The following is a 25706-nucleotide window of genomic DNA, read 5'->3' on the forward strand; positions in this document are numbered from 1 at the left end:
CCCATCTTCCACCACCCTACTATACGTTTCTATTTTTCGCGGTTTTATCATATTTTTTAGAAGTGTTTTAAATTAATAAAAGCATAATAGTACAAATTCAAGTCATCATGCAAAAAACATCACGTATTTAAAATTTAGATGTGCGTAAGTTGCCCCACCCTACTTTATCAGGAATTAAACTCATTTGACCTGCACGTTCTGATCGAGTTACGGGTTAGTCATCATTCAACCTTAAAACTTTACCCTTTAAATAACTCCTAAAAAATCTCCCAACCGTATAATCGACAACTTTGCGGAAGCTGACCTTTATGCCTGCCACACACAAAAGATCTCTGTGGGTATAATAGGGCAGGGGTTCTATAGACCTTTGCTGACAAAACAATTTATCCATGAGAGAACACTGGTACCTATAGCGTGATATTCTAAACTTTTTCAAGGCGTCAGAGCTCGCTGCTGACCAAACATTAAATGGGCGAGACAAATACCTAGTTTGGGGATGCGGTACACTGCTGTTGTTTGTACCATGAGAAGAAATTTTGATTTAAATAGATTTATCGGGAAAGAGAAACGCCGCGCAACGTAACTGAGGGCTTAAAAGGGCAAAAGTTGTCAGTCTGTCTCTATTAATCTGAAAACTCACAAGTTTAACGTTCTGCTCTGTACACATGTATATAACATACGTTCTGCTATACTTTTAGGTTTTTAATCAGATGTAATTTAAAAACAAAGTTTAATATTTAATTTTCCCTAAAGGTGTAGGTTAATTAGGAACAAAATGTTGATGTCAATTTTCCCTATTTGTGTTTTGGCAATTGCTGTTGTTCAAGTGACGGCCCAAGACAGTAAGTATTTAATGTATAGTAAGGTGGGGGAAAATGGGACGCCTTTTCATTCTATTTTCTAGCTCCATTTGGGAGTAAACAAAGAACATTCAAAGAATTATAAAACCGTATCCTTACGACTTTTATAGACCGTTTAATTGTTTTTAAAAACGATCAGCGTGTTTGGATATTATGTGCTAAAGGTGTCCTATCTTTCCCCATTCTGCTGTATAATAGTAAAAAGTACGATGAGACCTGTTTTTATTCTAATTTTTGCCCAATTTGGCAAATAGCAAAGACTAGTACCAGAACTTTATTACCGTAGCCCCACGACTCCAAATAAGAGCGTTCTTATTGTTAAAAACACGGTCAGGAAATATGGGGTTTAGGTGCTAACGGTATCCCAACTTCTGGCAATAGTTTGTTTGCCACCTTAAAGGACCGATGTTTAGCCAGAAGGTCGCCAGAGTTTGCAGTTTAGAGTATTGACCAGGCATAAAAAGGAAATAATAGAAGCGACAGGTCTTTAATAATCGCCAACAGAGCTGTTTTAAACTTATTATAATACAACTGCCGCAACAACAAAAAATGACTTCGTAATACACGAGCTAAAGAGCTATCCTGGTCCTATATCACGTAACGTCGAAAATTTCTCTCCGAGTATTGCGAAATGTAGCGCGCCTTTTTCCCGAGGTGCTTCTAGCAATAATCAACGGCGTTTTACGCAAGAAGGGACGGGTATTCAGATAATTAAGTAGCAATCTGTGTAAACCAAGGCGCTCTTGCAGGACCTGACTAAGTAGCAGCAACAACTTGAATAGATTTTAAAAAGACTACGCACATAGCGTTTTCATAGAAATTTAAACGTTTAGGAAATGATATGTTTTGTATAGTTCAGTGCAGAATTAGAAAGCATACCCGATGCGTATCAAAAAGAGTGCGCAAAAAGTTAGGTTTTGTAAACGTTAACAGCAGTACAGTGCTCAGTAAATATCATATCCGTTATAGCCAGTGTAATGCATAAACGAGTTGTTTTTGCTGTAAAATCGCATTGCTTCACTGTTTCAAATAAGTTTGACATTTGATGTCATAGTCGAAGAGATAAATAACAATTATAGTTGAGTAGGGGAAGATGAGACACATTTTCGTTCTATTTTCTCGTCCTATTTGTATTTGGTAGTAAAGAAAGAACATTCGAAAAAATGTAAAACCGTAACCTCAAGACTCCAATATACCATTGGTAATTGTTTAAGACACGATCAGGATAGTTGGATATTATGTGCTAAAGGAGTCCCATCTTCCCCCACCCTACCATATGTTATATGAACGTATTTATAGCGCTGCAGGGTAAGGTAGATATCGTCAGAACATAGTATTCCGCAGACTATACCGTATTTCCTAATCATGTTTTTAACAATCAACAACGTTCTTTCAGCGTCGTATAAGGGTACAATTATATAGTTCTGTAAATATTATTTGTTTTCTACCAAATGGTACAAAAAAGAAGGATTATCTTACATTGTTACCTTTCCCAAATAATATTCCTGTTTAGTTGTGTTCTTTATATGCTAAAACTATATACACGTTTGAAAAACTGTTCTCTTTCAGGTCGATGCATGGATAGCGCGGGTAATGGAATCAGCACAATTCCGTTTGAAAAGCCCGGCGACTGCGCGAACTTTTATCAAGTAAGATATAATATATTTAATTATTTATAGAACATTAAAAAAATATTAAATTTAGATAATTTATTTATAATAGAGTAGGGGAAGGTGGGACACCTTTTCATTATATTTTCTCGTCCCATTTGGTAGTAAACAAGAAACATTCATTAAATATAAAACCATATTCTCACGAATCTCATGCACCGTTGTTAAGTGTTTAAAACACGTTCAGGATATTTGAATATTATGTGCTAAAGAAGCCCGATACCCCCACCTTACTGTCATGGCACAATTGCCTATACAATACATTTATAGAATAATTTTTAATTTTTTAAATGTGGGCAATTGTTTGTCTAATGTCTTGGTTAAAGTCCTATTGCTAACCACGTTGCCACGGCGTCGGCTATATTGACTACTTTTGCTTCATTAATGTGATAACGTATATATATCGTTTTTTTTTTAATTATTAGTGTGATAACGTACACATATCGTTTTTTAATTATTAGTGTGATAACGTATATATATCGTTTTTAAAATTATTAGTGTGATAACGTATATATATCGTTTTTTTAATTATTAGTGTGATAACGTATATATATCGTTTTTTTAATTGTTAGTGTGATAACGTATATATATCGTTTTTTTAATTGTTAGTGTGATAACGTATATATATCGTTTTTTTAATTGTTAGTGTGATAACGTATATATATCGTTTTTTTAATTGTTAGTGTGATAACGTATATATATCGTTTTTTTAATTGTTAGTGTGATAACGTATATATATCGTTTTTTTAATTGTTAGTGTGATAACGTATATATATCGTTTTTTTAATTGTTAGTGTGATAACGTATATATATCGTTTAATTATTAGTGTGATAACGGACGACTTCTAACAAGACCATGCGGTGTAGGAACTGTATTTAATCCAGTTCATCTAGTGTGTGACTGGCCACGTAATGTTGTTGGCTGCGATGGTTCGAACCCAGTACGCCAAACAACAACTGGAGCAACTACAACAGGTGTTGTATCAACGACTACAAGTACTGGTGCGAGTACCACCACATCTGTACCAGTTACAAATGCACCAACGACTACAATTACAGCGCCAACTACCACAAATTCACCTGGTACTTTATTTTGTTATTTTACTTTTACGATTTCTTTTCTATTTCTTTTCTATTCAATATGCGTGAAGTCCCTTTTGAAAAACAAAGATTTGGGCAAGCTAACACCCAGGCTGCTTGCATTCGTCTGTATACTGTTACTGTTTAAAGCTGGTTAAACGGTTGGAATATTATATAGTAGGGTGGGGAAGATGGGACACTTTTTCATTATATTTTCTTGTCCCATTTTGTAGTAAAAAAATAATAGTCAAAGAATTATAAAACCGTACCCTCGCGACTCCTATATATCTCGCTGTTAATTGTTTAAAACACAATCAGAATTTTGGGATATTATGAGCTAAAGGTGTTCCGTCTTTATCCACCCCAATATAGTATTAGCTATTATTTATACTGCACGTTGTGCCCTGCCAACTAAACAAGCTAAATGTTCAGACTCCTGCCGCAATGCCGCTGGCAACCCAATCAGTTCCATTCCGTTTCCAAAACCTGGCGACTGTCACAACTATTACCAAGTAAGTAACTTTAAATCAGTTGTAATAATGTTTTCTAAAACTGCAGTATATGTAGCTATTTATATACTTTACCCACTAGTGCGACAACATGTATAGTTGAGTAGGGAAAGTTGGGACAGCTTTTCGTTATATGTTCTCGTCCCACTTGGTAGTAAACAAAAAAACATTTAAGGAATCTTAAAACCCATACTTGCGACTTTCATTTACCGTTGTTAATTGTTTAAAACACGATTAGGATTTTTGGATATTAGGTGCAAAAGGTGTCCTACCGTACCCCACCCTACTATAACATGTGTTTCAATTATTAGTGTGATAACGGACGACTTCTAACAAGACCATGCGGTATAGGAACTGTATTTAATCCAGTTCATCTAGTATGTGACTGGCCACGTAACGTTCCTGGCTGTAATGGTTCGATTCCACCACCAACAACAACAGAAACTACAACAACAATGGACCCTATGACGTCGACACAGGGCCCTGTGACGTCACCACCGCCAACAGTTATGCCCACTGCAAATCCAAACGGTAGAAATATATTCATTGTACATTTTAAAGCAGAAATAGTAGATCGGGACTGAGATAGGTCTACAACGCACTCTCTTTTACCGTTACATTTGGTAGTAAACAAAAAATATTTACAAAATATGAACCGTATATCATCACGACTATAAAAGAGCGTGGTAATTGTTAAAAACACGATTAGGAAATATGAAAAGTTGTGTGCTAATGAAGCCGTCTTACCCCACAGTACTGTACATACACATATATTCCATGTCACACAAGGCCACTGTATACGGGTTCGACGCTCGTCGCTGCTACTGTGTAGGTACATGTGTCCTTTAAGCAGGCACGAGGTGCATGAAAGAAAACTATTTCGCTGTTCGAAAATAAATAGAATAAAATGATATGCTTTTATTACAGTTCCGGTCATCCTCTGTCCAGAAGTTAACGACGCATCAGGTTGTAGTTTAAGGTCAAGCTTTATTTGTGAGTTTATTAAATGGAGAGTCGGCGTGAATGTTTGGCTCAAGAAGTTTCAGGAATGGGGGTAACTTGTTTAAATATTTCTCTCTGTGCCTTTATTGAACGATTTTTGCCCTTTAAAATATTTATATATATAGCAGGGTGGAAGGAGACGGGACACCTTTAGCACATAATTTCCAAATATCCTGATAGTATTTTAAACAATTAACAACGGTTTATATGTGAGTCGTAAAGATAGGGTTTTGTATTTTTTTAATAATCTTTTTGAACTATCAAATCGGACAAGAAAATAGAATAAAAAGGTGTTCTATCTTCTCCTTCCCTACTTTATCTACTTTTTAAAAATGTGGTTCATCTTGTTTGTGCATAATGTGGCTCCATGTACTGTCTTGCCCGTGTTCCATTTTTGCTCCATGTGCCGTCTTGCCCCGTGCACCATCTTGCCCCATGTACCATCTTTCCCCACGTCCCTTCTTTCCCCAAGCTGTACTATCTGGTTCCCCCCACTACAAACAAATAAAGTCACACACGGGTCAGTACAAGAGAAACTTTCAAGCTATATAGGCCCATATACGTCAATTGTATAGGCATATACTCTACTAACAATGCACATAGAACAATTAAACTATTAATAAATCATTAAGTTTTTTTACCAAATCTGGTCATTATTAATTCGTATTATCGCGTTTTAATATCCAGGGCTCAGAACGGCGTCCAAATCAATTCACCCTCCCTAGTCTGCCCTGACTTGAACATACAGTGTAAGAACCCACAGCAGCTGAGGCAATTCAAAGATATGAACAACTGTCTGGTTGCTTACTGCGAGGATGGTTTATGTAAGCTCCTATATTTTATTTGTATATTAGGTTTGGGTATAATACGGTTCATGTTTTTCTTTTTCCTCATTTTATTTGTTATAGTAAACAAGAGTAGAAAATACTAATAGAAAAAATATATATAGTAAGGTGGGGGAAGATGGGACACCTTTTCGTTTTGTTTTCTCTTTCCATTTGGTATTAAACAAAGAACATTCAAAGAATTATGAAACCGTATCCTTACGACTTCCACAGACAGTTGTTAATTCTTTAAAACACGATCAGGCTATTTGGAAATTATGTGTTAAAGCTGTCCCATCTTCCCCCACCCTACTATATATATATAAAGTACATACTCACAAAAAATGCAAACGGCGCTGTTTTAAGCTTTAAAAAGTATAAGAATATTTAAGCTTTGACATAATTTCTCACGCTGTTTTTTATTTTATATGCAAAACGCAATTTTAAAGTTCGCTTAAATCGTGACAATACAAAGTGTAATATTATATATGAGTTTAGACCATGGTCAGTAATTAATATACGAGTATGTATATACATATATGGAATGTTCGTATATGTAATGCTTCTAAATTTGCCTGACACATTTTAAATCTATACGGGTTTCCACATCATTGGGCTCATAGTTAAAAATACCAGCGAGTACACATGTAAATCCGAACTACACAAAGTTGAAAATGTCTGGCGCCATGCTGGCTCACATTGGTTAAGAGACATAAAGCCGCATATACGTAGGCGGGCACCAGGTGTATGTATCAAATCACTAGTGTTATAAATACCCTCAATGCCCCTACGTCAAGATAAACAAGTACCGGTAATTGATTCAATCATTCATTTAAAACATTGCAGGGTGGGAGAAGATAGGACACCTTTTCATTATATATTTTCCCGTCCCATTTAGTATTAAACAAAAAAATTCATTAAAAAAATACGAAACCATATCTTAACGAATTCTATAGACCGTTGTTAATTGTTAAAAAATCGATCTGAATATTTAGATATCATGCTGTGCTAAAGGTGTCCCATCTTACCCTACAGTATTGTATATTTCACAGACTTATCCGGGCCCGATGCTCAAACCTGGAGAACCCACTTTGCAAACTGGAGGAAGATTTACGCTTCCTGGACCGCTGCGCAATGCAATGCTCAATAATCAGATTATGCATGTCTTCCTATATCCCTAACTTCACAATTTAACAATATTAACCTTATATTTTAAAACTCTCATTTATTTTTTTTCTACTTTTTAGTTTAATTTAACATAAAACTTAGATTTGCCAATTTAGCAATATTAACTTTAGGCAAATTCACATTAAATTCCACTTTTTGTACTTTTTACTGTTCAATTTTTTCAGTACACCCAGAATTTCCCTATTTCTATAAAGTCGATCTATTATTTTTGTAGTAAAATCAAAGTGATGGGAATTTATGTTGTTTTTATGTAGGTACTTATTTCTATTAGGACTGTTAGAAATTTGGAGCATTCGCTTAAAGAATCGTAGCATAGGTCGTGATTAGATGGTCAACAATTCATTCTTTATAAAATCGGCCCATTTGGTAGTAATCAAACGATATAGTAGGGTGGGGAAAGATAGGGCACATTTTTGTTTTATTTTCTAGATCCATTTGGTATAAACTAAGAACAAAGAATTTTAAAACCGTATCCTCACGCTTTCCATATACCGTTGTTAATTGTTTAAAACACGATCAGGATACTTGGATATTATGTGCTAAAGGTGGTCTACTACATTATGTAAAAAACGGTATCTTTATATTGCCCTATATTCAAATTTCACGTATATACGAGAAAAACTTTGACAAGGGTTTAGGAACCAAAAACTTTGCTAATGTAGCCTACTGTCTTTAAGGTCATAATAACATAATTTCTCATCGCCACGAAACTCATTCTCGTCATATAGTTAATCATGGGTGATATTGCGCAATAATAATAGGTTTTCTAAACAAGTTGATCCGTTGCCATGCCAACGCCATTTCCCCCTTACGTCACGAACTTATAACTAGCAGCTACAGCGAGCCACAAAAACCAGCGAACCGTAAAGGTAAAACTACCCCACATTTGGCGTAACTAAAGCAGCCGAAAACCCCTTTAAAATAACTTAGGACATTTTTTGTCATGAAATTCATTGTTTATGCTTTGTGTATGAAAACTGGAGCTGTATTACACTGTTTTGGATTTCTAAAAGTTAAAGGAAAAGTCAGAAAAAGTTTTTTTTAACAGTGTACTATTCCCCGTAATTTGTAGTCTTACCCTGGTCTTACCCAACGTCGATCTTACCCATAATTTGAGTTATTTTTACAATGGAACGTACATGTGATATGCGTACTTCATGTACAAGACGTAACATTTCTGGAGAAATATTCTGCTATGATATATGTCAGTATTAGATATCCAAGTTTTTTTTTTTATTGTCTAATTAGGATGTACACAAAAATACTTACAGAATTATACAACGTATAGGCTACCTGTGTTTTGAACACGACTGAGAAAAAAAGGACATTATGTGTCAACAATGTCCGTCTTACACCATAGCACTATAGTTCAATATTTAAACGCTTTGATACATCGGCAGTTAAATACCCATAAACACCCCGGTTTCGGCAATATACTCAAGTTACCTACTGTTCCTATTGTCTCCTTTGTGTTAGGTTGAATTGCGTAACCAGTTTTAAACTGCCACATAAAGGTTTAAGATCTACATATAGAGTTTACAGTTCAGTTGTTTCGTAGGTTAGCGGCGTTAGCTTATAATACCTGCGCATATAGTTCATAGTTCCGTTGTTTTGGTAAAAAAACGGTTGTTTCCAAAGAGAAAAAAGCCTCATACTGACTTCTGCGCATATAGTTCACAGTTCCATTGTTTCGTAAAGAAACAGCATAAAGAAAAAAAGACTAAACTGGTTATTTCCAAAGAGAAAAAAAGCCTCATATTGACTTGCTATATGTACCTGTACTCAGTTTTAGAGATGGTCCACCAGTCATAGGATGTCGCTTGACCGATTAGAGGTTTCAAGACCAGTTAAGCGTTACGTTGGTGGTGCCCAGCATATCATATGCTTGATGCGTTTGGGCGTAACGTACCTCAACCGAGCTTTAAAGCAGTCCGATACCTTTTTGTTTTATAGTTTGAAAGGCAGTTTTAGGAAGTATTGCAAAAATATAAAACCGTATTTTGTGATTAGTTTTAACTAGGTAAAATTTAATATTAACTTTATCTGTCTCTTTGATTACGGTAGCGAAGATTTATAAAGATTTTAACTGAAAACACGCGAAATAGTGACAAAACAACAATTGTTACAGGTTTATCGTTTTGGCATAACGGAAAAAATAAGTTAACAGTGTTTTTAATTACACGAAAATGAATCTTTTTTTTGTTTTTTTAAAGGCTAAAACAATCGGTGTACGAACACATAAATACTAGTTTATGTATTTTTTTGAAACGCTGTGCCTAGATTTTTTATATTTAAAATTCTTTTGTTTAAGTTTTAGAAATTTTGTTGGTGCATTTAGTAGCGGAATTATAAAAAGGAAACCAAAAGAAAATGAGTGGGGCACTTGTGCTTGGGAATTTCCTGCTTATCTCCTTAATGGTGATGATGACTAATGGACAATCCGGGAGCGGTAAGAACATAAACGTCCGAAGAATTTTTAGATTTTTTCTGGCGGAAAATGATCTTCAAAATTTTTGTAAATTTGAAAGTAGAAATTTTATTGTTTTTTCCTATACAAAGTTGTGATGTTTACACATTTTAAATAGTAACGGTTAAAGTTGCCGCGTTTGTCTTCGAATTTACATTATTGTTACCAGTTTTATAAGCTTTAGATTTGCATTAATTTTTTTAATGTAAAACCTCCTTAAATTTTGATATAGCAGTGTGGGAAAAGATAGAACACCTTTAGCACATAATATACAAATATTCTGATCGTGTTTTAAACAATTAGCAACGGTCTACGGGAGTCGTGAGGATACGGTTTTATATTTTCGTGAATGTTGTTTGTTTACTACCAAATGGGACGAGAAAACAAAATGAAAAGCTGTCCTATTCCCTCACATACTAAATCTTACAAATCCTTAGTTATTCTGAAGTACTTTTACACCCAAGGCAATATACGCTTCATAAAATGATAAATTATTTTACTCTTTAAAATTTCACTACCTAATTAAACAATACGGCACTTCATTCCATACTGTGTTTTTAATTTCTTTGTTTTTCTTTCAGGCCAAGTCTGTTATGAAGGATTCGCCAACTTTAATCGAGGACCCTCGTTTGGGCTTTCAGTCGTAACTTGCGATCCAGGCTCAGTGTGTGGTACACTGTATAGTACTGCTAATATTGGTAAGACAATGGCAATGTATGAGGATGGATTTAAAACATAATATTTCAAGTCCTATTACCGTTTACATAGTTTTATAAATTTTATTTTACAAGTCATTTTGAGAGAATTCTTTGCTACAAAAAAGTTTCTAATTTTTTTCGTAACATGTCGACCCGACATGATTGATTAACACACGCTAGCTGTTCTGCATTGTAGTTCTCTGTACATACCGACTCTTGTTATTAAACACATTCATTAAAAGCTGACCCACTAAGTGACTTTTTTGCGTTAGCACACAAACTCAAAAAAACTCACACGCTAAATGGTCCATATAACATTAAAGCTAACGGCGACGCCCAATTTGTTTTCTAGGTGGACGTAATATCAGTGGCGTACTGACGACTTGCCGACCAGAAAACCAATGCTCGCAGTGCCCGGGCGCAGCAGAGACTTACATACTTGGGATAAAGTTTAACGCCACCTTCCAGGCTTGCAATTCTTCTAAATGTTGTGACGAATATCTTTGCAATCTTCCAAAGCCAAGTAAGAGAGCTGGTACTTGTATTTGTTAAACAAAATATAAGATTATGGTTAGTACTGTGGGGTACGATGAATATTGACGGTATTATAGTATTAGTATAGTAAAGTGGGAGAAGATGGGACACTTTTTTCTTCTAATATCTTGTCCAATTTGGTAGTGAACAAAGAACATTCAAATTATAAAACCGTGTGCTCATGACTCCGATAGACCGTTGTTAGTTGTTTAAAACACGATCAGGATACTTGGATATTATAGTAGTGTGGGGGAAGATGGGACATCTTTTGCACTTAATATCCAAATATCCTAATCGTGTTTTAAAAAATTTACGATGGTCTATGGAAGTCGTGGGAAAATAGCTTTATAATTCTTTAAATGTTCTTTGTCCACTACTAAATGAGATAAGAAAAATGGAGTTAAAAGGTGTCCCATCTTTCCCCACCCTACTCTATATGTCTTCCCCACCCCACTATATCACCCCAGCCTACTAGAACCACGGTGCAAAATATACACTCATACTTCTAGATGCTTAAAAAGTTTATATGCTACATGCTTTCGCAGCATTTTAGTTTCGTGACGTTTTATGCCTATTGTCCTCGGAATTTTTAAACATTTCTTCAAACGTTTTTTCAGTTTTTCTGGTCTCTCTTCTCTTATACATAATAGAGTGGAGTTAACAGACAAGTTACCGTCTCTTAATTATATTATCAGCTTCCTTTCGGAAAAGTCCCCGCATTTAACAGAGAAAAAACAAGTGTTTGATGTGCCGCATGCTGTCTTTAGGGGTTTTAACGACTGTAGTTTTGCTGACGATTCGATTCTCTCTTTGTTTTTATGAAACCTTATCCCTACGACTCCCAGAATTATGAAACCTTATCCCTACGACTCCCATATACCGATGTTAAGTATATAAAACACGATCAGGATGTTTAAATATTATATGTGCTGAAGCTGTCTCATTTTACCCTACGCTACAACACTATAATATGTTAGAGTTAGGGGTTGGGCCACAAAGGACAATATTGAATTTCATGATCACGCAATACAGCAGACGATAATTCGTGTAAGGTGTCTATACGTAACTATTATATTTATTATCTGTGAATCCGCGGTTGTTTTCCAGGGCTCAAGTCTGAGTTGTACTTAAAACACGTTCGTTATTTATACCATTATGACGTGTTAAGGTTTGTTTTCGCATTGGGGTATTGTGATTTAATTTAAATTGTGGCTTCTGGTAGAAAATTCTATATATTTTACCATATATATATTCTGTAAATTACCACTGTTTGCGGACGTCATAATGAAGGCAATTGGAACAACTGTAATCCCGTGCGTCAGTCTTTTATATCACGCTGTAGGAAGAAGCTTAAAAAACGCCAGGTTCCTTATGTATTTATAATGTAAGGGCCAATAAAACTCAATTAAACGAAATGTCAATTCGTTGTATTTTTTACGCTTTTGACATATGCTTGCGTCAGAACTATATGGGGTGAAATAACCAACGTAATCGTGTTTTTTAGGATGCCCGGCCAACCAAGTGTATTCTACGTGTGCTGGTTGTGATCGTACATGCGCTGACGTTGGCCGTAACATCCCATGTCCTTCTGTCTGTCGACAGAAATGCACTTGTCCACAAGGAATGTACCTCGATGGTGAAACTTGCGTGACAGCGGATAACTGTCCAGGTTTGTATAAGCAGTTACATGTATTTTCGAAACAGTGTTGGTCGTTAGATAATAAATACAGCGTACGTTATCGTATTAAGTATTATTATGTTATAGTAGGGTGGAGGAAGGTGGGAAACCTTTAGCACATAATATCCAAATATCCTAACCGTGTTTTAAACAATTAACAACGGTCTATGGAAGTCGGTAGGATACGGTTTTAAAATTACTTGAATGTTCTTGGTTCACTATACCAAATGGGAAGAGAAAATATCCCACCTTCCCCTACTGCTGTCCCATCTTCTACTATATTTTAGATGCTTGTAATTTCAAACGAATACGTTACGATTTAAGGAGGCCCATACGTTAGGATTAAAGGAGGAATATGCTATGACGCTTTTAAGTAACTAGACGATACCAAAATCGAATCTTGATATTGTATTAAAATGACTGACTGAGTTTTTGTTTAAAGTACATATATACAGCATAACAAAACTATAATGTACATTAAACATCCCAAAAGTGATGACAGATTTATACCTAATTCCCAAACTGAAACAAGGTCCGTAATAGGCCTATATGAAATAAAACGCCTGTCGTTCGCAATAAGACAGTCAAATAACTTCTAGAACAAATGTACTATTCTCTACCAGGTTTGCCAGCTATAAGCTGCCCACCATTAGAAAGAGCAAACTGCTCAAAGGCGATACGATCTTTGTGGATATGCGATTACATTAAATGGAGAATCCACTCACGTAAAGTTTGGCTGCCAAGCTTCAACAAATGGAGGTAAAATTCCACGTTGATTTTTATTAATTACTAATGTAGTTGATCTATAAGATTCTTATAGTTTTTAAAATACGTTTTTTATAGTTAATTGCATTTGTTTCCACATGGCATAATCCGTTTCTGTAATATCTGTCCTTCATTTCATTTTGTCTAGTTTGTTGCGCGACAGTCTTTAAACCAGTTTTATTATATTATTTTGTTGTTGTTTTTTTTGGTCTATTTTATATGTATGGCTGAAAATTTGGACAATCCATAAGCGACCACTGGGTTAAAGCAATTGCCGTTAAGTGATTTTTCTTATAACGTCACATGCACCCACAGTGGTGTTAACATCAAGACATGACCGCTTTACAAATTCTTACGGTGCTGGCTATCTTTACAAACCAATACTTGGTTTGTTTTACAAACCAATACTTGGCTTTACAAACCAATACTTGGTAAGTATTGGGTTCGGAAAGATGGCCAGCACCTTTTCAATTTAGTTTTTTTGTCCCATTTCGTATTAAACAGAACATTCAAAGAATGATAAAACCGCATCCTCACGACTCCATAACCATAAACCGTTGTTAATTGCTTAAAACACCAACAGGATGTTTGGATATTATGTACTAAAGGTGTCGAACCTACCCCACAGTACTAGTTTATCAATTATTTTCAACAATGGAATTCCTACATTGCTGTAAACTAACCCATTTATATTTATATACAGCGAAGAACACGGCATACCAGTGTCCGTTCCAGAATGCCCAACTTTAGATGTGAAATGCAAAGATGGATCCCAGGTTTATTGGTATACTGATGCTCACCAATGCTCTACACCATACTGTGAGGGTGGAAGATGTAAGTTACGTTTATTCTTATGGTATATACACAGAGTGGGGTAAAATGGGACGCAAAGTAGGGGTAGATGGGACACCTTGTCATTCTATTTCCTGGTCCCATTTGGTAGTAAACGAAGAACATTTAGAGACTTTTAAAAGCGTATTCTCGCGATTTACATATAAATCTTGTTAATCTTTCAAAAACGATTAAGATATTTGGATTTTATGTGCTAGGTGTCCTATCTTACCCCACAGTACTATACTTGTTTATTTTTTACTTGACACTGTCTGTATGCTATACGCCTTCATGCGCACAGAAGTTTTTTGGTTCGAGTTTTTTTATGGTTTTGCCTCGTGGCAGAAGTTAATCCCGCTTGGTTTAACCCAGAGTTTATGGTGCCAAGGCTTGACCCTGCTACTATTGTGGAGGTGTACGTCCTTTTGGGCAAGGCATTTAATGTAAATTGCTCCAACCAACCGGCCCATTTTAGGCTGTCTAAATTGTCAGACATACATTACAAAAAAATTACAAAAAATAATCACCCAAAGAGTTACATACGTGGTAACACGCAAGCGCACACGAGTATGCTGAACAGATCACACGAGTTATAACGACTGTCGTTGCGTCACCACGTGGGGATTATTGAGTTCATTCATAAATTACATTCACAGAACCGAGTTATTTACCTTCGATGGGCGTTGGTTTGTAATTTAAATTAAGACTTCCCACAGAAAATAATACAATACAGTGTCTAGTCTAATTTACGATCGGATGTTTTTAAGGTCACGTATACGTACATATATGATTGAAGGTTTTATCCCTTAATCTGACATTGCGTTTGAACCATAGCCTAACAATTTAGATCTTCCAAAATCTTTTTCACACACGATATCGTTGAAAATACTTTTCCATACGTCATGAGTTATAATACCCACTATGCAGTCTATACGTATTTTTCCTTTATTATGTCCGACGTAGTGGCATAATTATAGTTAATGCAATTGAACACAAGGAATATTATGAGTTTTATACTTGAACCATTGTGGGCGTATATATTCGTCCTTGTGCGACAATTAACGGCAGTTGCTAAAACCCAGTAGTGACTAACAGGTTGCCTAAATTGTTAGCCATACTGTAACAGTTCATATCAAATCACCCAAAGCACAACGTTACATATACGTGATAACTCGTACGGAAACCACTTGTATGAAATAGGACGTCCTTGTTATAACATTTGTAGTTGCTCGAATACGCGAGAAGTAATAAGCGCAATGTAAATACGTTATGAAACTGGACCGTTAAATAACACCGTGTATGTTATAGCAGATATTTTTGCCACATTTTTAAAAACAGTTATGGCCAAACTAAATTTTTTTTTAACAAAAAGTAGCTCAGATAGTATTTATTTTTTTTATAATAAACCAACTTGTATGAGCATGACTTTTAAATGTGTTTTTAAACAGATTCTTCCGGACCGACGGTTGAAACTTGGAAAAAGGAACACAAAAGCTGGACAATAGTTTACGAGTTGTGGAAATCAACTCCTTCTACTCCAATACCGATCGATCAAAACTGCTAAGATCCATCTTCACTCTTACACTGCTTCAGTATTTACTTAGATTAAAACTTATAAATATTCCCACATACTTCAGTCCCACATCATGTTTGTATAGAAATATTATTAAAGGTCATGATCACATTTTATCGGTATAGCATTCAATACTGGTGCATTATTTCAGTTAAACTTCATATAGTAGGGTGGGGAAAGACGGGACACCTTTACTACGGAATATCCTAATATCCTGATCGTGTTTTAAACCATTAACAACGATCTATGGGAGTCATGAGAATACAGATTTATAATTCTTTGAATGTTCTTTGTTTACAACCAAATGCGACGAGAAAATAGAATATAAAGGTGTCCCATCTTCTCCCACCCTACTATATGTGAAAAAAGGTAAAATTAAAAACACGTGTGCTTATTTTATAGTTGTATAGCTACATATAGTTATATTAATGTATTAATGCTTGTAGCAGAGTCCGTAGATAAACAATGTTCATACACGGAGACTGGCTTGTAGAAATGCAATGTTTTGCAAAAGAATACTGAAAAGTTAGCAAACTAAATCGGCTGTACTCTGTTTTTACAGTGTAAAACCTGATTGGTAGTTTTATGATTCAAAAAATATTTGTTGAAGAACGAAAGATCACTGCTTTAGATAAATGTTTGTAGCTGCTGTATCTGTTTAATGCATAATAAATGCTAAACATTGCAATAACGATTTCGAGTCCCCAGTTCTAGTCTTAGTTGCCGAATAGACCTAAAAAGTGTCTTTCGGCAGAATGTTTAACTTTGGATCTTTAGTTGTAAAATCCGTAAGCTGTAGTAAGTACCAACAAATAAATAGTAGAGTGGGGGAATATGGGACACCTTTCACTCTATTTTCTCGTCTCATTTGGTAGTAAATCGAAACATTCAAAGAATTATAAAACGGTATATTCTCACGACTCTCATGGACCGTTGTTAATTGTTTAAAGTACGATCAGGATATTTGGATATTATGTGCTAAAGGTGTCCCGTCTTACCCCACAGTAATATACCAAGTAAGCTAATATAGTCTATTTAGTGTATTCTGCAGAACATGTAAGTATAGAGAAACGTGGCGCAAGAGACTGGGTTAATAATTGCCAAGGGTTAGATTGTGTAATCTAATTATTGTTAAGCAGCGCGTTTTCCTTTTCCTGCGGCCTGAGCGGTTTTAATTCTTCAACTATGCAACGTAATTGGCCAGCGGCGGGTTGGAAAATTTAAGGTCCAAAAGTCAAGGTTTGTTTCTGTAGTTTGCGCTATGTACTCATTGAATATTCATGTATAATGGAGGTGAGGAAATTGGACAACTTTAGCACGTAATATCGAAATATCCTGATCGTGTTTTAAACAAGTACTAAAGGCCCATGGGAGTCGTAAGGATACGAATTTATAATTCGTTGAATGTTTTTTGTTTAATACCAAATTGGACGAGAAAATAGAATGAAAATGCGTCCCATCTTCCCCCGCCCTACTACATATAATTGTATTTTGCACTTACGTGCTCAATAAAAGTGTATATTTATTTGACTGTACATATAGAATATTGCAACACGCTAAGTTACAGAAAATAATTATTATTGCATTTGTTTATGATGATTCAGACAACCCGGTCGCTTTGAGGCTAACTTCCCACAACCTCTTCGCGTCTTCGTCGTTTTTCGCTTGGTCGCTTTCATTTGCTTGTACACAGTTACTAAAATCAAAGAATTGACTTTTATTTGATAAAATGAATGCAGAGATTATAGTGTTATTAAACAGAAGAGCAATAATTTGAATAAAATCGCGCCTAGTAAGCCACGCGTTGGTGGTCGTTGTTGTTTTTCTCGAAATAAGTAAATTCGCTTATGTAATAACGTTTTACCGTTGATATAAAGAAGCGTTAGTGGAAATTCAGCATATTTGAAAACTAGACGGGCATCTAACCCTGGTTGAGCAATCAAAGGAAAGATCTCCAATCTATTACCATAAAGTCCTTGTCGCCTATACTTTCAAGAAGTAACACGCTTCTGGTAAGGTCCGTGTGTTACCGCCAAGGCCTATAGGATCCAGAGTATTGAAATAATAAACCAACTGTATAGCCTAAATCCCAGGCTTCACTACATGCAACAGCATAGGTCCTATCCTATTCAATAGGACCTCACCCATGTAAAATAAAACTTACAACTAAGTAAATAGTAAATAAGTTGAGCTTAACATACGTGAAGTATTTCCCAGTAACATTTTCCAGTTCTGGGGCAACGCTAAGGTAGATGTTTGTCTGAGCACCTCGTTTAGCTGTCACACCAAACAGCTTCATGTAAGGCGTTATAAAAAAGCCCATTAGAGACCAGGTCCCAGTTACATGTCTTTGAAGATCAGTGTTTACGGAGCCAGGGTGCAGAGAGTTGGCAGTGACGTTCCTTATGTAAAAGGAAACCATCAGGTAGAATTATTGCAGTTAATATTTATGAGATATTTAACATGATTATTCACGCCGGTTAATAAATTGAATACATATAGAACGGTGGGGAAGACGGGACATCTTCAGAACATATTATCCAAATATCCTGATCGTGTTTTAAACAAATAACAACGGTCTATGGGAGTGGTGATCATAAGGTTTTATTATTCTTTGATTGTTCTTTGTTTACTACCGAAAGAGACAAGAAAATAGATTCAAAGAATGTCCCATTTTCCCCATCTCCACTCTACTATAACGAAGAATGTAGATCATATCGCAGAAGCGGTCGAACATATTGTCCCATTTGAGTATAAACACCCCGTATTTCCAATAAAGAGCAACTTTTAAATTGTAATGACCAACAAATCTTATGCTATGGAGTTTTGACTATGACAGCAATATGATATTGTTGTATTACTGTAAAGGCATTTAGGTTTTACCTTTCAGTCTTCTGCTTAGTTCCCCTGTAAAGAGTATGTTCATTAGTTTGCTTCTGCCATAAGCCCCCGTTTCAGAATAGTTGTTGTCATAGTTCATATCGTCCCAGTCAATTTTAGTCGAGAACATGCGGTGGGCGATTGAAGATACATTCACGATGCGACTTGGGGCGCTTCTCTAAGTTGGTTGAATGTATTTTTTTGGTTATGTGTAAATTAGGTCGGCTTCAATTTACATTTAAAAGCAATTTACGGAAACGTACATGCTATATTTAGTACTGTGGGGGAGGATGAGACACCTTTAGCAAATAATATACAAAAATCTTGATCTTGTTTTAAACAGTTAACAACAGTTTATGGAAATCATGAGGATACGGTTTTATAATTGTTTAAATGTTCTTTGTTTACTACCAAATGGGTCGAGGAAATAAAATGAAACGTTGTCCCATCTTTTCCCACCCTACTATATATTTGTTTCTTTACAAACCTTAACAAGATCAAGCAAAAGATTTGTAAGCAGAAAGTGGCCGAGATGGTTAACACCATATTGAGTCTCAAATCCATCTTCGGTTTTGCCTTTTGGGCACATCATTATACCTGGCAACACATAAATATATTTTAAACTTGTTACGTTTATGGAAAATATACACCGTTCTATTGATTTTGTGTAAAAAGTTAGATTTAAAATCAGAAATGCCACTTCAAATAGAAAATTCGACAGACTTTAACACCTGACGAGCTCTATGTGTGGCAGCACCGTGGGTGTTGGGGTAATAATGGACCATCTGTGGCCTTATTTGACGACTAACGAGTGTTAAATAATTTAAGTCGCGAGCGTCACCGCATATTTGAACGCTGGCGCTTGAGCGATTGTGACGCTGGCGCTTGAACGATTGCTTTGGAAACGCCATGATAAAAGATACAGAATACATTGCTTTTTCAAGTCGTATATAAAACTGATTTTGTATCGATTTTCTGAAACGTTAAAACTACTAAAAAATATTTTTTATTTAACGATTTTTTTGTTGCGAAACCTGCGCAATGGTTTATGGTAACATAGTTCTTAGAATTGTAATATAGTGGGTTGGGGAAAGATGGGACATTGTTTGTTCTATTTTCTCATCCCATTCGGTAGTAACCAAAAAACAGTTAATGAATTTTAAATCGGTTTCCTTACGACTCATACAGACCGTTGTTAACTATTTAAAACACAACCAGAATATTAGGATATTATGTGCTAAAGGTGTCTCATCTCTCCCCACCCTAATAAATGTCAATAACTTTACGCGGCGATTATAGAACGTCACCTCGTACACATTTGTTGACATATGTTATAATATGGAAACGGCCCCCTTACCTGCATTATTTAGCAAAACGTCGATTCTGCTTTCGTTTTCATATACATCCTTTGCAAATGCGCGCACAGAAGCGAAAGATGCCAAATCGAGTTGCTTCAAAATAACTTTATCTTCGTTACCTCCGGTTTCTGCAACTATCTGCAAAGTAAAGTGCTGTGGGGTAAGATGGGATGTCGTTAACAACGAGTCCCATATTTCCCGATTGTGTTTTAAACAATAACAACGCTCTTTACGAGTCGTGTGGCTATGGTTATGTATTTCTGTAAGTTTTCTTTGTGTAATACCACGGAAAACAGAATAAAAACATCCCGTCTTTCCCCACCATACTATATACGATGCAAAAGAGAAACCTTTTTGCCGAAAACTATCTGCAAATGTGGTTTAACTGTAAGCGTGTTTTAACAACTGTTATCTTTGTCTTTTCGTTAAAGATATTTCTAAGTTTTCACTACCGTAATCGAAGCAACAAACAAAGTTATTCTTATTAATATTTTATTCTTATCTTACCCGCTTTTTCGCTTCTTCTGCTTTCTCAATGTTTCTGCAACCGAGAATTACTCTTGCTTCGCGCTTTACAAAGTCGATTGCACTTTCCAAACCGATTCCAGTATTTGCGCCCGTTATTAGGACGGTTTTCCCCGTCATTTTAATATCAGAATTGACCCAGCCACGAGAGACACTTTTCGACATGATTGCTTAGTAGCAAGTCCTTCTAAAACACTAAACCGCTGTTCTTTTTCACCCCTTAAATACAGTTAACACATGCGGTGAATCTAGCCGTGTCAGAATGACTTAACAGCTTCACAAAAACTGAAAACACCAAACTGCTGTTATTATTCGCTCAACTATATCTTATATACATGTGACTATGCGGTAAGCACTTGTAGTACTCGTTTGAGTGTTTACGCACATGATGACTTGACAGTTTTAAAGAAACTTTTTTCTCTCTCCCTCTCTTTTCATTCCCTCTTTATTTCCCTCTCTTTTATCCATTTCTCTCTATGATTGCTTCCGCTGATTTGCACAGCATGAATGTATCTTGATTAATCCTCGCGGAAAACGACAGTTGTTAAACACGGGTGTTCTGTTTCATACACCTCTTCCCAGCTTGCGAGTTAACAAGTATGTTACTTTTTGGTTAGTTATTTTTTATGCACGCCTGATAAATTTGAACAACCCGTTAGTGACCACTGGATTAAAGCATTTGCCCGTACGTGTCTTGCTTAAGGACACATATGCCCACAATGGTAGTAGCGACGAGCCAGTAACGAAAGCGATTCCCCGACTTGTGAACTATGGACAACTATACAGTTTCACATGTACAATACACCAAGAGCGAACAAGATGTTTTTACCAACGCAAAACTAATTAAACGAATAAAGAAGTCAAAAACAGTACACAAGTCAAATTGATAATCATTCCATGGTATAATGTAGTAGGGTGGGAGAAGTTAAAACCCAAATATCTTGATCGTGTTTTAAACAATTAACAACGGTCTATGGAAGACGTAGGGATACGGTTTTATAATCTTTTGAATGTTTTTTTAATTGTTTGCTATCGAATTGGACGAGAAAACAGAATGAAAATTTGTCCCCTCTCTCCCACCTTATACTTTATTGTATAAGCCACGAGTGTATATAGGTTTAACACCACGGTTTTACTGAGCAGTGAATATACGTTGACGTAGTAGAGATATTGGGCCATAGAAACGAAACGAACTGGAATTTAAGAAGATTCCTTGTGACAGATACTTCGGTGGTATTCAGGTTCCTCAAACTTGAACGACACCTGTGATTTAAAGCTGTTAATCGAAAACCTTTTCTAACATGTACATTTAGGCGCCGTGACACAATTATATTTTGATTCTAATTCTAACCCAGTTTGTAGTAGGTTTCTGGAGTTGGTATCTTCTGCGTTTGATGTTGGTGTGGCGTGGCATGTAATTGACTATAAATGAAACAAATAAAAAGTTTATTGTACTGTGGGGAAAAAAGAAAGTGAAAGGTGTCTCGTCTTACCCCAACCTAATAGGAACGTTACGCTACATTGTAGCTTAAAAACATGAACCGCCACACTTTGGGCTATATAAACAAAGATTTCCATGAATCCCTTATAGGCTATACTAGTTTTTCACACGTGTAACTGTTAACTATGGTTTATAATATATATATATAAATTACTGTATTTCTCAATATTCCGATTTCGACGTTAAAATCTAGTTGAACGTAAACTTTTTGGCCAACTTCGTACTGTGGGAAGAAGTAAGTATGCGCTTTGTTGAATTCCTGGCTTTTATATAAGCTTGCGTTGAATCTTATGCTGTGCGAATTGTTTCCGAACGAACCCAGGTTTACAGGTCTGTTTAAATGATAAAAGTTAGTTACTATGACATTGCATTGCGTATATGTTAACTGTATAACACAGGGGGTAAGATGGATACCGTTAACACATAATAATGCCAATTTTTCAAATCGTGTTTTTACAAGAAAAATTCCTTTTTGAATCGTTAGGATGCGGTTATATGTAACTCTGTAAGTATTCTTTGATTCCTACGAAATCGATAAAATAGAATGGAAGTGTACGCCACCTTACTCTGTGTGTATTGTGCACAATAAAACATGTATACAAGTTATCAGTCTGTTTATAAATAATGTTTACATGAAGAAAGTCAAAAACAGTACACAAGTGTCAAAAGTTATGCAGTGGGATGGGGAAAGATGGGACACCCTTTTATTCTATTTTCTCGTCCCATTCGGTAATAAACAAATAACATTCAATGAAGATTAAAACTCTCTTGTCACAACTTCCATTGACTGTTGTTAATTGTTTAAAACTCGATCAGGATATTTGGAATCTGTGTGCTAAAGTTGTCCCATCTTCCCCCGTAGTACTATACTGTAACAAAACCGTAAGCCTTCAATTAGCTGCATTAAAAAACGTGAGTCCACTAATCTAAACACCCCAAAAGACTTTTAGATATTAAGTCCTACCTCACAATCTGTAGATACTGCTGACGAGTTTGTGACGTCACAATGAAGGATAAGTTGTATATGCAAGTCAGGCGTAGAATAACAACAGTATATCCAGTAAGAGCATTGTCCGGTTTTTGGTAAGTCAATCGTATTGTGTACTTTATAATGGCTTTCTGTTTGGTGACCTATATACAAGGTGTTTACTGTAAATAGGTATTTAAGCAGTGGCAATGCATGTTTAGTTTATATGCGGTTATAGTATGAGGTGAGATGGGACATGTTCTCTTTTCCGGTATCGGGGTAAAATGGGACATGTTCCATTGTCTCGTATATAACACTTTTCTCGTCTTTCATAATTAAATAACTGCACTCTCACGAAAGGTTTGTTAAATGCTTAAAATACGATCAGAAAATTATTATATTAGGTGCTACCGGTATTCCATCTTTTCCCATAGTACTGGACACTAGATTCCGTATACAAACAAATAAACGTAATTGTTTATATACCGGACCTGTTATACACTTATACGTTAAATAGTAGAGTGGTGGGGGAAATGGGACATAAGGTGGGGAAGATGGGACACCGTGTATGGAAGTCGTAAGGATACACTTCATAATAAATCTTCTTTGTTTACTATCTAATGGGATGGGAAAAGAAAATAAAATTTTGTCCCATCTTCCCCCACTCCGCACTTTATTATATAGGGCTTTTTAAGTACGATTTTATAACAATTAACAACGATCTTTTAAATTCTTGTGTTTATTTTGCAACAATCTTTGTTTACTACCAAATAGTTACATAAAAGAGATTTAAAAAATAAACATTCTACCCCAACCTACTATACTGGGGAGGGGGAGGGACACCTTTAGCACATATTATCCAAATACACAAATCGTGTTTTTTTTCTACCAAATAAGACTTGAAAACCGAATGAAAAAGTGTCCCATCTTTCTCCACCCTACTATATGTTAATACCTCAGTGGTGTCTGCACATTGGTTAAAACTGCGCGTAAAATTGAAGTCCAAACTGTTTTCGTAGCAAGGAGTGGAAGCCCAACTTGTAACAACTTGAACGTTTCGAATAATGGCGTTCTGTGAGCCAACTCGGTTCTTTATCGCGGTCTGGTGTATTCTGTTATAAAAATGTAATTAGAACCGAATCGGATGTACCATTGTAGTTCAACTGGTCGTGGGCGTGGCAAAATTGTGATGGGTGTGGTCGTAAAAATTAAACATTGCATTTTCTCGTCAAAAACAAATGCACGTCATAAATACAGTCTAGTAAGATGGGACATTGGTTTCATTCTTTTCTCTTGTCCCATTTGGTACTACACAAAGAGTATTTACATAATATTATCATCGTAGCCCCGCGTCTTAAAATTGAATTGTTATTGTTTAAAACACGATAGGGGGTTATGGGAATTAGGTGCTAACGGTATCCCATCTTATTCTACAATACTATATGTTTTCTGGTAGGACGTTATACAGTATAGAAAACACATGTAGAGGCCAACTGCTGGTAAACAGAATAAACAAGACTCCTTCGCTTTACGTAAAAGCAAGACCACTTCGAGAGTTACATAACATTAAAATAAATACCAAAACTCCTCACCGAATAGTTACGTTGTACGGCTGACAAATTATGTCAGCATAATTATCACTGCGGGGAACCTGAAAAATAAATAGAACCAGGCGTTTTACAGCCAATTAAATGTAAATGTGCTTTTAACTGTAAACATCTTTTAATAACTGTTGTTTTGTCGCTATATCCTATATGTTTTCGTTTACAATATTTCTAAATCTCCGCTACCGTAACTTAAGAGACAAATAAAAGGTATTATAATATAGTAGGGTGGGGGAGATGGGACATTTTTACTACATAATACCCAAATATCCTGACCGTGTTTTAAACAATTAGCAACGGTTTAAGGGAGTCGTAATGATACGGCTTTAAAATTCTTTGTATACTACCAAATGGGACAAAAAAATGTAATGAAAAAGCGTATCATCTCCCCCCATCCTACTATATATACACCTATATATATATATATATATATATATATATATATATATATATAATATCAAGACTCATTTTTCTTTGTGTATAGTAACTTACAATTGCAGTGGCTATCAATGGTAGAAATAGAAGAACCACCAAAACCAATACAAGAACAAATAATCTTTTCATAGCTAACAGAATAGGATGCAAATAGCTGTGTCGACTACCACGCACAGGATAAAAACGAATATAATGCCAGCTAACATTTTGTTTACGTACCAAGTCACATTTAAGCTACACGTCACTCTGTTATGGTGTTTTCAAACCAACTAATGATATACGCAATGTGCATTTGCCCTGTTATGCTCATACTGTCATAAAATGCTAAAAATGCTTTCCGGTTTGCTGCCCTGTGAACGTAATTGTTAATTGTATTTTCCTGGATTTTAGACTTGCTTTATGAAGCCTACAGAAACAAATATGTCAGTGTATATATAAGTATAGTATAGGGTGGGGTAAAATAGGACGCATTTTCATTCTATTTTCGCGTCCCATCAGGTAGTAAACAATGAAATTTAAAGAAATATGAAACCGTAGTCTCACGACTCCCATAGACCGTTGTTAAATGTTTGAAACCCAATCAGGATATTTAGATAATATATGCTACTCCCATGGACCACTGTAACTGTTCAAATCACTATCTAAATTTATTTCTTCGCAGTCAATTGGCAACATGCCGCCAGTGACGTAAAATAATGACGTCAACCCATGACGTCATGATCGCAGCAAATACCTCACGTGTCTGCACGGACTGAGA

At 35.7% G+C, this 25706-nt stretch overlaps 3 protein-coding genes and 1 pseudogene across 6 annotated transcripts; 2 read left to right on the plus strand and 2 right to left on the minus strand.

Moving 5' to 3' along the window:
- Positions 1–731: 731 nt before the first annotated feature.
- On the plus strand, positions 732–7367 carry LOC149741593 (uncharacterized). Of its 3 annotated transcripts, none has more exons than XM_089893816.1 (8): positions 732–842; positions 2430–2509; positions 3358–3613; positions 4043–4122; positions 4431–4650; positions 5047–5173; positions 5809–5945; positions 6998–7367. In XM_089893816.1, the coding sequence occupies exons 1-8, from the start codon at positions 776–778 to the stop codon at positions 7093–7095; spliced, it is 1065 nt and encodes a 354-aa protein (XP_089749942.1). In that variant the 5' UTR covers positions 732–775; the 3' UTR covers positions 7096–7367. The 3 variants fall into 3 exon arrangements, with proteins under 3 accessions (XP_089749942.1, XP_089749945.1, XP_089749943.1); XM_089893819.1 differs by lacking the exon at positions 732–842 and adding an exon at positions 1607–2168; XM_089893817.1 differs by lacking the exon at positions 732–842 and adding an exon at positions 2211–2268.
- Positions 7368–9407: 2040 nt separating this feature from the next.
- LOC149741594 (uncharacterized) lies at positions 9408–16370 on the plus strand. The gene is made up of 7 exons (XM_089893823.1): positions 9408–9582; positions 10182–10298; positions 10651–10821; positions 12337–12501; positions 13134–13269; positions 13979–14109; positions 15555–16370. The coding sequence occupies exons 1-7, from the start codon at positions 9504–9506 to the stop codon at positions 15668–15670; spliced, it is 915 nt and encodes a 304-aa protein (XP_089749949.1). The 5' UTR covers positions 9408–9503; the 3' UTR covers positions 15671–16370.
- Positions 16371–17183: 813 nt separating this feature from the next.
- LOC149741595 (retinol dehydrogenase 13-like) lies at positions 17184–20747 on the minus strand (annotated as a pseudogene). The gene is made up of 6 exons (XR_016387350.1): positions 20425–20747; positions 19917–20055; positions 19047–19156; positions 18541–18737; positions 17881–18081; positions 17184–17375 (listed from the first exon to the last, which is right to left on the minus strand). The product of XR_016387350.1 is annotated as a retinol dehydrogenase 13-like (transcript).
- Positions 20748–21223: 476 nt separating this feature from the next.
- On the minus strand, positions 21224–25630 carry LOC149741596 (uncharacterized). The gene is made up of 7 exons (XM_089893824.1): positions 25007–25630; positions 24503–24561; positions 23866–24022; positions 22908–23074; positions 22098–22275; positions 21794–21864; positions 21224–21705 (listed from the first exon to the last, which is right to left on the minus strand). Exons 1-7 carry the CDS (start codon positions 25076–25078, stop codon positions 21561–21563), a joined length of 849 nt encoding a protein of 282 aa, XP_089749950.1. The 5' UTR covers positions 25079–25630; the 3' UTR covers positions 21224–21560.
- Positions 25631–25706: the final 76 nt, after the last annotated feature.

This window comes from Ciona robusta, chromosome 1 (genome assembly GCF_009617815.1).
Source record: "Ciona robusta chromosome 1, ASM961781v2".
Classification (NCBI taxonomy): domain Eukaryota; kingdom Metazoa; phylum Chordata; class Ascidiacea; order Phlebobranchia; family Cionidae; genus Ciona; species Ciona robusta.